At 42.5% G+C, this 15,871-nt stretch overlaps 1 protein-coding gene across 1 annotated transcript; it reads left to right on the forward strand.

Annotated features, from left to right (window-relative positions):
* The first annotated feature begins 1,945 nt into the window (after positions 1-1,945).
* Positions 1,946-3,163, forward strand: LOC130042608 (transmembrane protein 184C-like). Its single transcript, XM_056134764.1, has one exon. The coding sequence runs from the start codon at positions 1,946-1,948 to the stop codon at positions 3,161-3,163; it is 1,218 nt and encodes a 405-aa protein (XP_055990739.1).
* Positions 3,164-15,871: the final 12,708 nt, after the last annotated feature.

A 15,871-nucleotide genomic window follows, 5' to 3' on the forward strand; every position in this document is an offset into this window, starting at 1 on the left:
ATGTCTATTACATAGAGTAGGTAGGGACTGAAGGAGATTTTGTTACTGGGTTTAGGTTTGTAACATTCTTTAACTGTTATGGAATTGGAGAGTTACAGTTAAACCAGAGCCCTTAGGTAAGATTTTCAGTTGTAACTGTAGTCTGACAGTGTATGAGATGAGTTTCTAGTTCTCATCTGACAGGGTAGGAGATAAGTTTCTGTTGTTCTCGGTGAGTTTGTCTTGAGATTTCTCAATTGTGTTAATATTTCAAAGAACTGCCTTCTGTGTCAGCTGAATCATGTCTTTATTTCTTATTTCCTTCATCTACTTTTGATATGGTAGTTCTTCATGGCCTACTTTCTTACTTTTGCTGGGTTCTCCTCAGAAATTCTCCAGAGTCACTCCTGTAGTACTCAGGGCCTCTGGATGGTGCTGGGCACCATGTGGTTGTTAAGGATTAAGCCCAGGCCGTGCCCATACAAGTCATGCCTTCCATCTTGTGTAGCTCATGCCCAGCCCTTTCTCTAGCTTTTAAGGGTAGAAACTTTGGGGATGTATTTGAAGACTTGCCCTTTGGGCTCAGAGAGTCCACAAGTCCCTGGTGGTACTTATTGACTACTCCTGCCTTAGTCTGTGTGTGTTGCTGCTGGCATTTCTGGGGGGCATATGTGGTGCTGGAGGTCAAACTAGGGTTGGACATGTGCAAGGCCAGTCTCTTAACCCCTGTGGTATATCTCTACACCTCACTAGAAGTGCATTAATAAGTTTTTTTTTCCTGGAGAGACTGCATTAATCACACTAATTTGTTTCACATGTTTATGCAACTAAAAATGCTGATTTGAATTTTGTATTCCACATGCCTATGCTTCTTTGGAAGTTTACTGTTTTACTTACAAGTATATTGATGCTTTTCCAACATCTGTCTTTTCCTAATTTCTACTTTAAGCCAGGTTTTTCAGAGGATAAATTTTTGAAATCTTTTCAATCTTGTTACATTTTATCAGCATTCATTATGAGCTTTGGAGAACAAAATCAGTGTTTTTTTTTTTCCCATCTGAAAGTGCTCTGGGTGTACTGCAATCCATATGATCAGGCATCATTCCTGGTGGAGGTCAGAGCAGCCATACTGTGTATCGGGGATCTAAGCCAGGTCAGCTATCTACAAGGCAAGAATACTTTTGCTGTTCTATCAATCCAGCCCTTGAAGTCAGTATTTATATTGGATTGTTGCTGGGTTTTATGTTCCAAACTAGGCTTCTGCAGCGATCACACATTCAGGACATACCACAATCATTAAGAATGCCAGGATGATCAGCTTTAGGGGAAGGATTAACTCCCTCCACTTATTTAATTGCTTAATGTGCTTAATGAGACAGGAACACTGTATGTAGTAGATGATTCCACAAAAACCTGAGGCCGGGAAAGCAGATCTGCCCGGGAATGAGGCAACCAGGGCGCTCTGCTCTGATGAACTGGACTCGGGGTTTGCGGCTCCAGGCAGATTTCCTGAGAGCCCTGCAGAAGCAGCTCCAGAGCCTACAAACAGTTCGGGGAGTTCCCAGGGAGTGAGGGACCCTCTTGGGCCTCACCCCTGTACATCATCAGCAAGATTGGACCAGGAGAGCCAGGGTGGAAGCTTGGCCCCGAGAGAAGGGGCCGGGACCATCTCAATGTAGGCCACTGCTCTCCTTTAGAGGCCAGACAGAGTGCAGGGGTTCAGGGACAAGGGGTCGCGCCAGGGGTCCCAGGACTTTGTAAGGGGCCACATGCAGGCAAGCAGCGAGGATGCTGCCCGCAGCGCCCCCGGCGGCCATCAGTGGTACAGCGGGGGCGGCGCCCAGCGGTACCCCTGACATCACACTGCTGCTTTGTTACATGGAAAGTGCATCCACCTATATAACCTTGGACCTCAGCGCAGGGGCCTCAGAGACTTTCTGCGCTCTTTGCCTTCAACCTTTGAGAAATGTTCGACGCTTGCGTGCCTAAACTTAAGAACTGGAGACGTTGGATCCGGCCCTTAGTGCTGATCCTCTATCTGCTGGCCGTGGTCGTGACCATCCCCCTGGGTGTGTGGCACCTGCAGAAGCTGGAAGTCAGTATCCACACCAAGGTGTGGTTTATCCCCGGGATCTTTGTGCTGTTCACCATCCCCGTGACCTTCTGGGAGATTCTGCAGCACTTGGTGCACTACACGAGGCCCGAACTCCAGAAGCCCATCATTAGGATCCTCTGCATGGTGCCCGTGTACAGCATAGACAGCTGGGTGGCTCTGAAGTGTCCGTCCATCGCCATCTACGTGGACACCATGCGGGAGTGTTACGAAGCGTATGTCCTCTACAACTTTATGAACTTCCTATTCAACTACTTGAAGAGCCAGTACCCCGACCTGGAAGCTATGATAGAAGGCAAAGAGAAGACGCAGCCCCCCATACCCTTCTGCTGCTGCCCGCCCTGCCCCGTGGGAGAGGTGTTGCTGTACCGGTGCAAGCTGGGAGTGCTGCAGTACATCGTGATCAGACTAATCACCACCTACGCCGCCGTGATCTGTGAGATATTCGAGGTGTACAGTGAAGGAATCTTCAACTTGCACAGAGCCTGGGTGTACTTGGTCATCATCAACAACGTGTCCCAGTCCTTTGCCGTGTATAGCCTCCTGCTATTTTGTAAAGCCCTGAAAGAGGAGCTGAGGCCCATCCAGGCAATGGGAAAGTTCCTTTGTGTGAAGCTTGTCGTTTTTGTCACATTCTGGCAAGCAGTGTTGATTGCTTTGCTGGTGCAATTTGGTGTAATTTCCAAGAACTCCACCTGGGAGTGGCAGACAGAAGAGACAGTGGCCACGGGGCTGCAGGACTTCATCATCTGCATAGAAATGTTCATTGCCGCCATAGTGCACCACTACACCTTCTCTTATACCCCTTATATGGGAGAAGAAGAACGAGGAACATGTTGCTCTTTGTTCCTAGAAATATGGGATGTCTCTGACATCAAAAGTGACATTTCTAAGCAGGCGAAGAACATTAGCAAAACGTTAAGGGGGAATCCAAAAAGTAAAAGTGTTCCAATGGACGAAGATGAGCAATTCAACCTGTTGTCTTCATCACCAGACACTTCAGTCACTTCTTCCACATCACTGCCACACATTGGTAGTCACCAAGAGCTTGAAGAAGTCCTGGTAGAATAGAATGTGCCTAGTACAGTTACATATACGTAAGTCATGTAAAATGACACAGAAGAACACATGGAAGAAGCTGAGACTTCAGAATCCATAATCCATAATCCATAATCCAGTGCTGTACTTAATCCTTTTTATTTCTCTGTGTTCCTCTTTCTTCCCTTCTTCATTTCCTCCTACCATACTCCCCTCTCCCTTTCTCCTTTTTCTTTTATTCTTTTTCCTCCCTCCCATCCTAGAGCAATGCAGAGGACCATCGCTTGGACAGCCAATCTATGGAGAAGACATCAGACATAAGGACGTTCGGTCCAGGTACAAGTTCCAGTTCTGCACAGACTCATTAGGCTCACCTTGACCTGCCTCCAGTGAGGCTCCCACACTCCCACAGGCAGAGAGGGAGTGTCCCAGTGTCTGCCCACAGGAACTGAGGGGGGGTGTTTTCTTTCTTTCTTTTCCTCCTTCCTTCCTTCTCCCTCCCTCCCTCCCTCACCTCCTTGCCTCCTTCCCTCCCTCCTTCGCTCCCTTCCTCCCTCCCTCCCTTCCTCCCTCCCTCCCTCCCTCCCCTCCTCCTATCCTTCCTTTGTTCCTTCCTTCTTCCCTCCCTCCCTCCCTCCCTCCCTCCATCCCCTCCTCCTATCCTTCCTTTGTTTCTTCCTTTCCTCCCTCCTTCCCTCCCTCCTTCCCTCCCTTCCTCCCTCCCTCCCTCCTTCCCTCCTTACCTCCTTTCCTCCCTCCATTCCTCCCTCCCTCCGTCCCCTCCTCCTCTCCTTTGTTCCTTCCTTCTTCCCTCCCTCCTTCCCTCCCCTCCTTCCCTCCTTCCCTCCTTCCCTCCCTCCCTCCCTCCTTCCCTCCCTTCCTCCCTCCCTCCCTCACTCCCTCCCTCCCTACGTCCCCTCCTCCTATCCTTCCTTTGTTCCTTCCTTCCCTCCCTCCTTCCCTCCTTCCCTGCATCCTTCCCTCCCTTCCTCCCACCCTCCCCTCCTTCCCTCCCTCCTCCCTCCCTTCCTCCCTTTCTCCCTCCCTCCCTCACTTCCTTCCTTCCTTCCTCCCTCCTTCCCTCCCTCCCCTCCTATCCTTCCTTTGTTCCTTCCTTCCCTCCCTCCTTCCCTTCTTCCCTCCCTCCTTCCCTTCCTCCCTTCCTCCCTTCCTCCCTTCCTCCCTCCCTCCCTCCCTCCCTCCCTCCCTCCCTCCCTCCCTCCCTCCCTTCTTTCCTTCCTTCCTTCCTTCCTTCCTTCCTTCCTCCCTCCCTCCCTCCCTCCCCTCCTTCTATCCTTCCTTTGTTCCTTCCTTCCTCCCTTCCTCCCTTCCTCCCTCCCTCCCCTCCTTCGATCCTTCCTTTGTTCCTTCCTTCCCTCCCTCCTTCCTCCCTCTCTCCCTCCCACCTGGCTCTCTCCCTCCCCTCCCTCTTATCCTTCCTTTGTTCCTTCCTTCCCTCCTTCCTTCCTCCCTCTCTCCCTCCCCCTCTCTCCCTCCCTCCCTCCTCCCTCCCTCTTCCTTCCTCCCTCTCTCCCTCCCCCTTCCTCCTTCCATTCCTTCCCTCCTTCTATCCTTCCTTTGTCCCTTCCCTTCCACCCTCCCTCCTTCCTCCCACTTAAGAAAGCATTTTATCAAAGACTATTTTTACTGTTATTGATATAGTAATTTTAAATATTTTTAAATTTTTAAATTTATTTATTACTTATTTGTGGTGTTGAATCATTATATGGACCCCAGCCATGTAAGACATGGGCTTGAGCACCGAGCCAACTGCTTGTTCTGATATTTTAGTTTTATATTGTCTATGCATAAAATAAATTTAAGGTTATAATTTTTTCTAGACCTAAAGATAATACAGAATGCATTTGGGTATTTGATGCATGTAATAAATGTGTGAACATTTTGTTTTCATAGGCAGCAAGTATTCAGCGTATCTTTCTGAATCTCTAGATGTTGATTGAATATTATCCACACTCGATAACAGCTAAATTTTTATAAGAGCAACAGTATGTATCATTTATTGAAAACTTCAATGGAAAAATAGTTCTACACTTTCTTTTTGTGAAATATTTGTGTAGATCATTGTGTCTATATGAATAGCTTGAGAAACTATACATGTATAGCAAGTAGAATAAAGCTCTGTATACACATTTCTTCATAAATAGTCTAATTGATTTTTTCCTTTTCAGATAGACTGTACAAATTATACCCTAGCTGAAAAGTACCTCTAAAAATGTCATTCAACTGATTAAGGTATGAATAAATATCTTTAAAATGAAGTGTAAATATAAATTCTAATTATAAATGTAATATCCTTCAAAATAAAATAATATAAATTATAGATTTATACCACAATGTACAGTAATTTATAGGGAGCAGAAAAACACATACTTGTTGACCCATTACTAAAATTAGGTGAATTTTTATTCCTTGGAATTCATTTGCATGCCAAAGCATTCACGAGCACAAGAATTAGCTTTAATAATTTTTTTTATACAGTTGGAGGAAAGAACAGCTTCACTGTATTTTGTGGATACTAAGACAAAGACATCATTAAAAATTTTGTATGTTTCCTTAAATCACAGCATCAGGATATTTACCAGTAAATTAATACATTTTGTCTCTGGTCTTGTATACAATTGAATTCAGAATTTTGTAACCTAGATTAATATTTAGAAATGCATCATATTACCAGGTTAAACTTGAAACTAATAGTAAAAGATGGTCAATACTCATAAAGAAAATAAAACTTTTATCATATAATTTATTTCTTTAATTATTCAATTTAATTTGACTTTGGGACACATCCCTGGCATTGCCTAAGGCCTGCATCTGGCTTATGACTCAGGCACGTTCCCAGGCACTTGGGGATTGTGGAACTGGGAATGGATTGAACCTGGGCTAATTGCATGCAAGACTTGTGTTCTAGACCTTTGAGTCATCTCCGCCTGGCATATCAGTTCTTCCAGTTGAAGACTGTAACATACAAGTACTTGCTTTGTGTTAAAAGCCATGAATTTAATAATATTTTAGATTACAAAAATAAGTCGTAATCTTGCATATTTTAGCAGAATTATCAAGTTTACAGATCATTACTGAGGATAAGAAACAACATTTCTGAAATTAAGATTGAAGGTAATAAAGTCTCAGACAAGCAAGCTGAGCACTGTTCAGGGAGAGACAAGGCATTCAATCACCCTTTCATTCTCCTAGGACTGCACTCTGAGTAGTCATGAGGCTGTTAGTAATGGAAATTACTGCAAAGCTGTAAATATTCTTGTTTTGGATTCTGATAGAAGAGCCATGTACATAAAGGTATGAACCTTTTTTCATGAATGGTACATTTGAGGAATAGCTTCTCTGTTGACCGGTGATCCTGGCCATAACCCTTGCTTCAAGTTTCCTGGAAACTCATTCCAGGTCACCCTGCCAGTCAGGTGCAGTGGCCCTGGGTACCTGGTCTGTAGACACAGAGAGCTGCAGGCCTTGGGAGTGTGGTGTGTCTCTGGTTCTCTCCTCCTGTAACACATCACACACACACACACACACACATACACATGCTCACACACACATACACACACATATAAATTTGAATGAATTTGATAATGGACAGTTGTTGGGAATAAGTATTTAGCTTAGATTGTCCTTAGATTTGAGTTAAACCTAATTATCTCATGGTGCTGGGAGTGGGCATGGGTCTTGGGCCACACCTGCTGATGCTTTTGGCTTACTCCTGGCTCTGTGCTCAGGAATTACTACTGCAGGGGATAAGGATCGGGAGGGGATGTGGAATTGTGGATCAAACTGGATTCAGCTTTACAACCTTACCCTTATCTTAGCTCTCTGACCATAGATAACTGGGTTTAAGGTAAACTGCTCTGTTGGTTACCATTAGCAAATGAACTTGTCTTGGGTTTTGTTTTAAAAATTAGGATGAAATATCTGGGGAACATAAAGTAACAAAATAGGAGACTAACACCCAAGAATGGCCGAGATTAGTACCAGGAAGTTTACTCCATGGCTTGGAGGCCAACCACACATGCTAGGGGAAAAGGGAGCTCAGATAGAGAAGGGAGCACCAAATAAAGGTGTTGGGAGGATCCTCCCAGGATGGGAGAAGCATGCTGAAAGTAGACTATAGACTAAACATGATTGTCACCCATTGCCTCTTTTGAAAACTACAACACCCAATAAGAGAGAGAGAACAAAAGGGAATGCCCTGCCACAGAGGCAGGGTGGGATGGGGGGATGGGGGGTGGGAGGGATACTGGGATCCGTGGTGGTGGGAAATGGGCACTGTTGGAGGGATGGGTATTTGATCATTGTATAATTGAAACGCAAGCACAAAAATATGTAAGTCTGCAACTGTACCTCATGATATCTCACTATAAAAAATAAATAAATAAAATTAACACACACAAAAAAGATAATGCAAAAAAATTAGGATGAAGGGTAGTTTAGGTGTCATGCTTACAATAGTGTTACTATTATTTATAGTTTTGCTGTACAGTTTGAACAGCTCCACTGATACCAGGTGCCCAGTACTCTCCTCCAGGGTCCTTGGGATACTTTAGTCCATCCTTACATCCCTCTTCACTTTGCTTGATAATTGCTTGGTAATTATACATAATATTTGTGTGTACTATAGCACTGTAGCACTGTTCTCCCATTGTTCATCGATTTGCTCAAGGGGGTCCAGTAACGTCTCCATTGTGAGGCTTGGGCTGGAGCGTTAGCACATCAGATAGGGCGTTTGCCTTGCAAGCGGCTGACCAGGCCAAGCCGAGTTCGATTCCTCCGCCCCTCTGGGAGAGCCCGGCAAGCTATCGAGAGTATCTCACCCACACAACAAAGCCTGGCAAGCTCCTCGTGATGTATTTGATATGCCAAACACAGTAACAACAAGTCTCACATATGAACTATAATTGTTATACAATTGCTTATATAAATATATTTTATTATATTATGATTATATATAATAATTGCCTTGTTTGGTAATTATACATGACTTTGACTTGATATTTTGAGACACTGTGAACCTTGCACTGCATTTTTTCATTTTGGCTGGCAAGATCTGAAATCAGATTGCATAGATGAGATATTTTAAGGAATGTGTTCATGTGGCATACTTGTATAACTATTATAAGTTTTTAATTAAGTGACTAGTAACAGAAGAATCCTTTGTTCCTGGATATTTTGTTACTCAGTGTATGCTTGCAACATTCACTGACTTCCATAGAACTGGACTGTTACAGCTAATTTGACCTAGTATTTGGATAAGATTTCACTTTGTAGCCGAGTCTGATGCTCTGCATAGGATATGTAAATGTTTCACTTACTTTTTCTTGGGAAGCTTTGCTTGAGATTTCTCCAGTTAATTAAAATCTTTCAGAAAATAAATTTCTGTCAGTTGAATTTTATTTTCATGTGTTCTCATATTTATTTTCTTCTTTCATCTCACTTTAGATTTAGTAGTTCTTACTGACTTACTTTCTTACTTTTGGTGAGTTTCTCCCCAGCAATGCTCAAGGACAATTCCTGGCAGAGCTTAGGGCTATTGGGCTTGTGCTGGGTTTTAGGGCTTGAACTGGGACCCTGCCCATATGGGGAGTGCCCCCCACCACATGGAACTTGCTCCTAGCTCTTTTCCTAGTATTAGAAGTTTAAAATTTGGGTAATTTATTAGAAAACTTGTTCTTTGGGTGAAGACAGTCCTCCAGTCCCTCATGGTACATAGGGACTACTCCAGGCTTTGTATAGGGGTGCTGTTTCTTGCATTTCTAGGGGGCATATGTGGTGCTGGGGATGGAACTAGGGTGGTGCTCATGGAGTCCAACTTCTTAACCTCTGTGCTATCTCTGTGCCCCTATGTTTTCAAATTGAAGCATTTGCTTTTCTGGCACGTGTGTTATAGTCAAATCTCATTTTGTTGATTGTTTTTTGTTCCTATTTTCTTGGGTATGATAATTATTGCTTGAATGTCAGATATTTGTACAAGAAAGAGACATTGATGTGACTGACTTTGTATCTAAAAATCGTTCTTTTTTCTGACAGGTTATTAATATGAGAATTTTGAGTCATTTCAAGTTATCTGCTGAATATTTTCTTCTTAACGATGCACTTCAGAGAGAGGACATATACAAAACTGATGATGTACCAGAAACTAAATTGATATTATCTAACCATGCTGAGAAGCAATTAAGAAATAGCTAATGAAGATTTTGGTGCCTTTCTTTCATTTATAAAAGATGACTGATTTTTATAAATAAATTGCATTTATTTATTGATGTATGGGACTCAGCTGCTCTTTCAGTAATGGGTAAACTTATTCATAAAGAGCTTTGAACATTGTTGATGATTACCAAGTGTGTCCAAGAATTGGACAAGCTGAAAAGTTCCTTCATGATAGACATGGAGCACAGCTCACAGATGCGCTGATGGTGGCAGTCGTGGGTCCTACCTCTCTGTCCTGCAGCATGGCCAGCTTGCACCAGAGCAGCGGGATCTCTGGAGCGCTCAGAGATAGAGGAACTGCCCACTCTCTCATCTTCTGGGATGTGCTCACACACCGCGTTGGGTTATGGTGAGCTGCAGGGCAGTGGGGGCCTGTGCTTCTCTGTCCTTCCAGGATGGCTTCCTGGTCAGGGTATTGGCTTTTCAGGATGTTGGCCAGGAAGTTCATAAAGTTGTAGGTGACTAAGGCTTCATAACAGTCTAGGAAGTTGTCAACTGTACGGTTATAGTAGGATATTCCAGTTATCTAATTTGTAAACAGCACTTCCCAGAGGTCCCTGTTGATGGGCTTCTGGAGCTCAGTCACCACGCAATGCATCCAGAGGAACCCAGGATAGTGAATAGTACATCCCTCTTTGGTGTGTATTTCCAGCTTCAGTAGCTGCTACACAAAACTGGCCTTGATGTCAGCTGGGAGATTATACCTGAAGGGGGTGTCAGTGTGCAGAGTTTAGGAACTGTGAAGCTGGGCCCCTTGAAAATGAGAAGGTCAGATGTTGCAAATATCCTTAGCTATTCTTGCAAGCAAGAGTTGAGGTCCCCTCTACCTACTTTCCCATGGAAATCCAGACCCAAACTGCAGTAAAAAATCTTGGGTCATTGGGTTCTATCAACAACAACAACAACAACAACAAAAGAAATAATAAAAGGCAGGGTCTGGTGTATGTTGCCTCTTGTTTTATTTTTATCTCACTTATTCTTAGTCAAAATTCTGAGAAGCAGTTAAGAAGCAACTCGGAGCTTCGGGTAGTGTCTTTTATAAAAAAGAATTTGATTCATTATTTGTAAATCATAACTGTCATCAATGTCATCCCATTGATCGTCGAATTACTCGAGGAGGCACCAGTAACGTCTCTATTCCTCCCAGGACTGAGATTTTAGCAGCCTCTTCTTACACATCTTTTCCCAACGATTGGAGGCTCTTTCAGGGTCAGAGGAATGAAACCTGTTGTCGTTACTGTATTTGGCACATTGAATATGCCACAGGGAGCTTGCCAGGCTCTGCCCATGTGGGCAGGATACTCTTGGTAAATTGCTGGGCTCTCCAAGAGGCATATATTTATATATTTCTTTCTATGATTATATTTTTCTTTCTGTGATTAATATATTTCTTTCATAGAAAGAAATATTTGTAAATAAATTATATTTATTACTTGAAGGATGAGACTTAGCTCACCCTTAAATAATTCACAAAAAAACTTTGACAAGTGTGTCCACTAATTGGACAAGCCAAATGTCCCTTCGTGGTAAACATGGAGCAAGGTTCACAGAAGCAAAGGTGATGGCAGTGACGTGCCTGACCATTGTGTCACAGGAAATCTGACAGGTCTGGTCACAGACCATGGTGAGCAGTACAAGCTTTCCCTAGATGAGCCATGCCTTGCTGTGCAAGTGGAGTTCCAGCTTCTCTAGCTGCCACACACAGAGGGATACGGCCAACAATAAGGCTACGATGATGGTCAGTGCTAGAGGCATAATTAACACCCTCCACTTACTGCACAAAGAAAAGGTTTCTTGGCATCACTGGTTTTGCCTCAGCACACCCATACCCTCTCTCAGGGCTGAAACACTTGCCAACTCTTGCCAACTCTACTTTCTTTTCTAAGTCATGCCTCAGGCAGCAACCAAGCAGCCTCTTCCCCACCCCACCCCACCCCCAGCTCTGCAGCAGGTGCTCCTGCCCCCTGGGCCTGCATCACTGTGCAATGTGTCTGCACCTCCCTCCCCACTCAGTTCCTGTGGGCAGACATGGGCACAGGATACAACTCATGAACCTCTGGGTACTTAGGCAAGTGCAGTACTGGAACACGTACTGGATGCTGAAGGGGACACGTTCTTCCATGTATTCAGTGGTGTCACTTTACACGTCCTTCGGTATCTCAGTAACTGTACTTGGTATAGATTGCAGTGTCAGAGTGTGTCCAAGCCTTTGTAGTTACCACGGGGACAGTGATGAGAAATCATGGAAAGTGTGACTGGTGATGAAGACGAGTATATGTAATCATGATCATCCTCACCCGTTGGGACGCTTTTATTCTTTGATTGTCCTCTCGAGTTTTTCTAGTGGATTTTGCCTGTGTGTATGGACAAGCAGCTTGTCACAAACAAGGGCATGACAATGACTGGACAACAGGGGGCATGCTAGGAACAGGATACACCATCTCCAGCTCTTGTAGGGGCCCGAACATGTGCCAAGCAACTTTCCACAAAAAATAATTGCAGCTCTGTGGAGCACCAGAGCACGAAGGGAATCTGAGGGTTGCACAGCTGTGCTGGGGTCTGCTGGGATGAACACACATCCCACCTGAAAGAGGAAATTGAGGATATCCTTGTACCAGGATGTACCTAATCCCTCCATGTGTTTAGAATGTACATAATACCTCCATGTGCTTTGAATGTACCTAATTCCTCCATGTGCTTTGAAGCTGTGAATTAAGCCCTGTATGCATGAGGCTTTAGACCTGGCTCTACCATATAAGCCATGTTGAGTCCACACATGTAAATGGAAACATGCTTCTCTCTCATCTTTTAAATGTAGACTATATTTTTGGTCAGATTTCTATAAACGTTTTCCTCGCATTCCCTAGTCTGCTCTTGAGCACATAACACATTTACCTCCTGTTGCTTTCTCCATCAAAACGAAGGAATGGCAAATGGAATTATCAAAATATAAAGCAAGAAAAGTCAGTTTGTGGTGACTACTAAATTAACTTATGTAAGGAAATTAAAGTCATTTAATATGGTGCCTATTCTCATTTACATAGACATGTTTTCAATTCTGTCCCCCAAATGCATTGCTTTAAATGTTATTTTGTACTTGGGTCATTGTGGTGATAATTATGTCTTCCCAGGCTTTAGTAAAACTTAAAAGAAATTCCTTGCTAATGTATTTTAGGTTTTACATGTACTTGTTAAAGTCTAACATATGTAAAATTTAATGAGTGAAGAGAACTAAGAAATATAAAGGTGAAAATATGAACAGATCTTTAAATATTTAATATTTAAATTTAAGAAATAAAATATTGATTTTCCATTTAAAAATTACATTACAAATACTGATTGTCTACATTAGCAATTGTAATAAAAATCTCTGGATGTGAAAACAAAACCCAGTAAGACAAAGAACATTCAATATAAATGAGTTTATTCTGGAAGCTGCATAAAATCCCTTAGCAAGCTTAGAGTAAACAGACGTTTCTGAATCTAATAGAGGGTAAATCTAAGCACCATGAGATCATATCCAATGTCATGTGCTGGGAAGTTTGTCCTGTCCTTAAAAGAAGCTTCTTTCATGCTTCTTATAAAACTGATTTCAAGGCTATGAATTCTTCAAGTTGTTTACTGTCCCTGAAGCTTTGCATTATTCCTTCAAATATGACTGATAATCTAGAATATGAAGTATTCTTGGTGAGTTGTACATTTTTTCCAGATATTAATCAGCTCTTTAAGTGAATTTTAACTTGAATGCTGATGTGGGTGTGTTAGGGTATGTTCAACAAAGTACTAGCAAAGTCTCTCTAGAGAGGCGCACTTTTTTTTGTTTATTTTTATTCTTATTTATTTATCAAGCTACCGAGAGTATTCGATATGCCAGACACAGTAACAACAAAGTCTCCAATGGAGACGTTACTGGGCCCGCTCGAGCAAATCGACGATCAACGGGAGGGCCTATTTATTTATATCTCTTTTTATCTATCTAATTTTTTTTGATTATACAATGATCAGATACCCATCCCTCCACCAGTGCCCATTTTCCACCACCATGGATAATATCCCTCCCACCCCCATCCCCCCATCCCCCCTGTCTCTGTGGCAGGGCAATCCCCTGTGTTCTCTCTCTCCTTTTGGGTGTTGTGGTCTGCAAAAGAGGTATTGAGTGGCAAACATGTTCAGTCCATACTCCACTTTCGACATGCATCTCCCCTCCTGGGAGGATCCTCCAAACACCCTTTATTTGGTGTTCCCTTCTCTATCTGAGCTGCCCATTCCTCTAGAATGCCCGACTGGCCACTAAGCTATGGAGTAATCCTCCTGGTGCTGATCTCAGCTATTCTTGGGTATTAATCTCATATTTTGTTACTTTATATCCCCCAGATGAATGCAATCTTTCTATGTCTATCCCTCTCTTTCTGACTCATTTCGCTTAGCATGATACTTTCCATATTGTACCACTTGTATGTAAATTTCATGACTTCATCTTTTCTAAGAGCTACATAGTACTCCATTGTGTAGATGTACCAAAGTTTCTTTAACCAGTCATCTGTTCTTGGCATTCAGGTTTCTTCCAGTTTCTGGCTATTGTAAAGAGTGCTGCAATGAACAAACAAGTGCAGATGTCACTTCGACTATACATTTTTGCCTCTCTGGGATATATTCCCAGGAGTGGTATTGCTGGGTCAAATGGGAGCTCAATTTCTAATTTTTTGAGAATCGTCCATACTGTTTTCCAGAAGGGCTGAAGCAGTGGACATTCCCACCAACAGTGAAGGAGTGTCCCTTTCTCGCCACATCCACGCCAGCATCGGTTGCTTTGGTTCTTTTGAATGTGGGCCAGTCTCTGAGGTGTGAGATGGTATCTCATTGTGGTTTTGATCTGCATCTCCCTGATGATTAATGATGTAGAGCATTTTCTCATGTGCTTTTTTGCCATTCGGATTTCTTCTTTGAGAAAGTTTAGAGAGGCGTACTTTAAGCGGAATCTGATTTTTTTTTGTTCAAAATCTTTCCTGATTAAAAAAAAGTTTGTTTTGTTTATTGAATCACACAATTATAAAGTTGTTCATGATTTGGTTTCAAAATATATTCATCCATACAATGTTTCAGTCATGCAATGTCCTTATACTAGTGTACATTTCCCACCACCAATGTCCCCAGTTTCCCTCCCACCAGCCCCTTGCCCCTCCAGACCCCAGCCTCTCTAAAGCAAGTCCCCCACTCTCTCTCTCCTTTTGCCATATATATTTCCTATAATCAGTTTAACTGCTTTGTTGCATTTCATTACGTGCTCTTATTTTATGTGGACCTTTGTATATAATTTTATTTCAAAACTTGTTTTGACTACAAGCAACATAAATCCAAACAAAAAGTTATTAATGTTGAGTGCGATAAACTGTCAAATGCTGTTTGTTTGGAAAATAAGGGTTCTCCAAAACATAAAAACATCAATTCAAAACAATATGCACTACACCAATGTTCATCAGTTTACTTAATACAATAGTCAAGATATGAAATCAACCAAACTCCCCAATTATACACAAAGGGATCAAGAATTTGTAGGGATATATACACAATGGAATTCTATGCAACTCTTAGAAAAATCAAAATCATGTAATTTGCTGCAACATGGATGGGAACTAGTGGATATCATGCTGAAAGAAGTCAAATGAAAGGGAGAGATACAGAATGATCACTCTTATGTGTGGAACTTAAAGATACATGTGAGGTACCAATAAGGTGGAAAGGAAACATAACTTGAGAACTCATCCACATAATTGAGTGGCAGGGGATAAGAGAGAAAGCTTTGAGTATCCTTAGGAGAGGGAGCAGTTATGGCCTTGGCCTTGGAATTATGTATATTATAAACCACTATTATTAGCTTTGCACACCATATCATCTCAATTTAAAAATCCCCCCCAAAAAAAGGACTGCTACAAAGGCAGGGTGGGATGGGGGGCGGGGGTGGGTGGGAGGGATACTGGGATCAGTGGTGGTGGAGAATGGGCACTGGTGGAGGGATGAGTATTCGATCATTGTATATCTGAAACCCAAGCACAAAAACTTGTAAATCTACAACTGTACCTTATGGTGTTTCACTAATAAAAATCTAAAAAAAAAATCCCCTCAAAAGAAAATTAAGAGAAATAAGCACAACAAATTACTGGATTTGGCATTACAATGATCATTTATAACTAAAACAGCTGTGCTTTGACAACTTTGAAGGTGTACCTTGTAAACTTGTCTCCTATACCAGACCTGACCAATTACAGACTCATGTTGGAGCTTAGCATATGCTTTATTTATTTTTAGTTATATTTTTAAATTTAATCACCATAAGATACACAGTTATAAAGTTATTTATGACTGGATTTTAGTCACACAATGTTCCAACACTGTCACTTTACGAGTTGTGCATTTTCCATCACCAGTGTCCCCAGTTTTCCTTCCCATCACCACACCTGCCTGCCTCTATGGCAGGAACTTTTCTGTTTTTTATATTATTTTTTCACT

Source organism: Sorex fumeus, unplaced genomic scaffold (genome assembly GCF_029834395.1).
Source record: "Sorex fumeus unplaced genomic scaffold, SorFum_2.1 ptg000106l, whole genome shotgun sequence".
Classification (NCBI taxonomy): domain Eukaryota; kingdom Metazoa; phylum Chordata; class Mammalia; order Eulipotyphla; family Soricidae; genus Sorex; species Sorex fumeus.

Coding starts and splice junctions, on each gene's coding strand:
- LOC130042608 (XM_056134764.1), top strand. CDS start 1,946: ATGTTCGACGCTTGCGTGCCTAAACTTAAGAACTGGAGACGTTGGATC.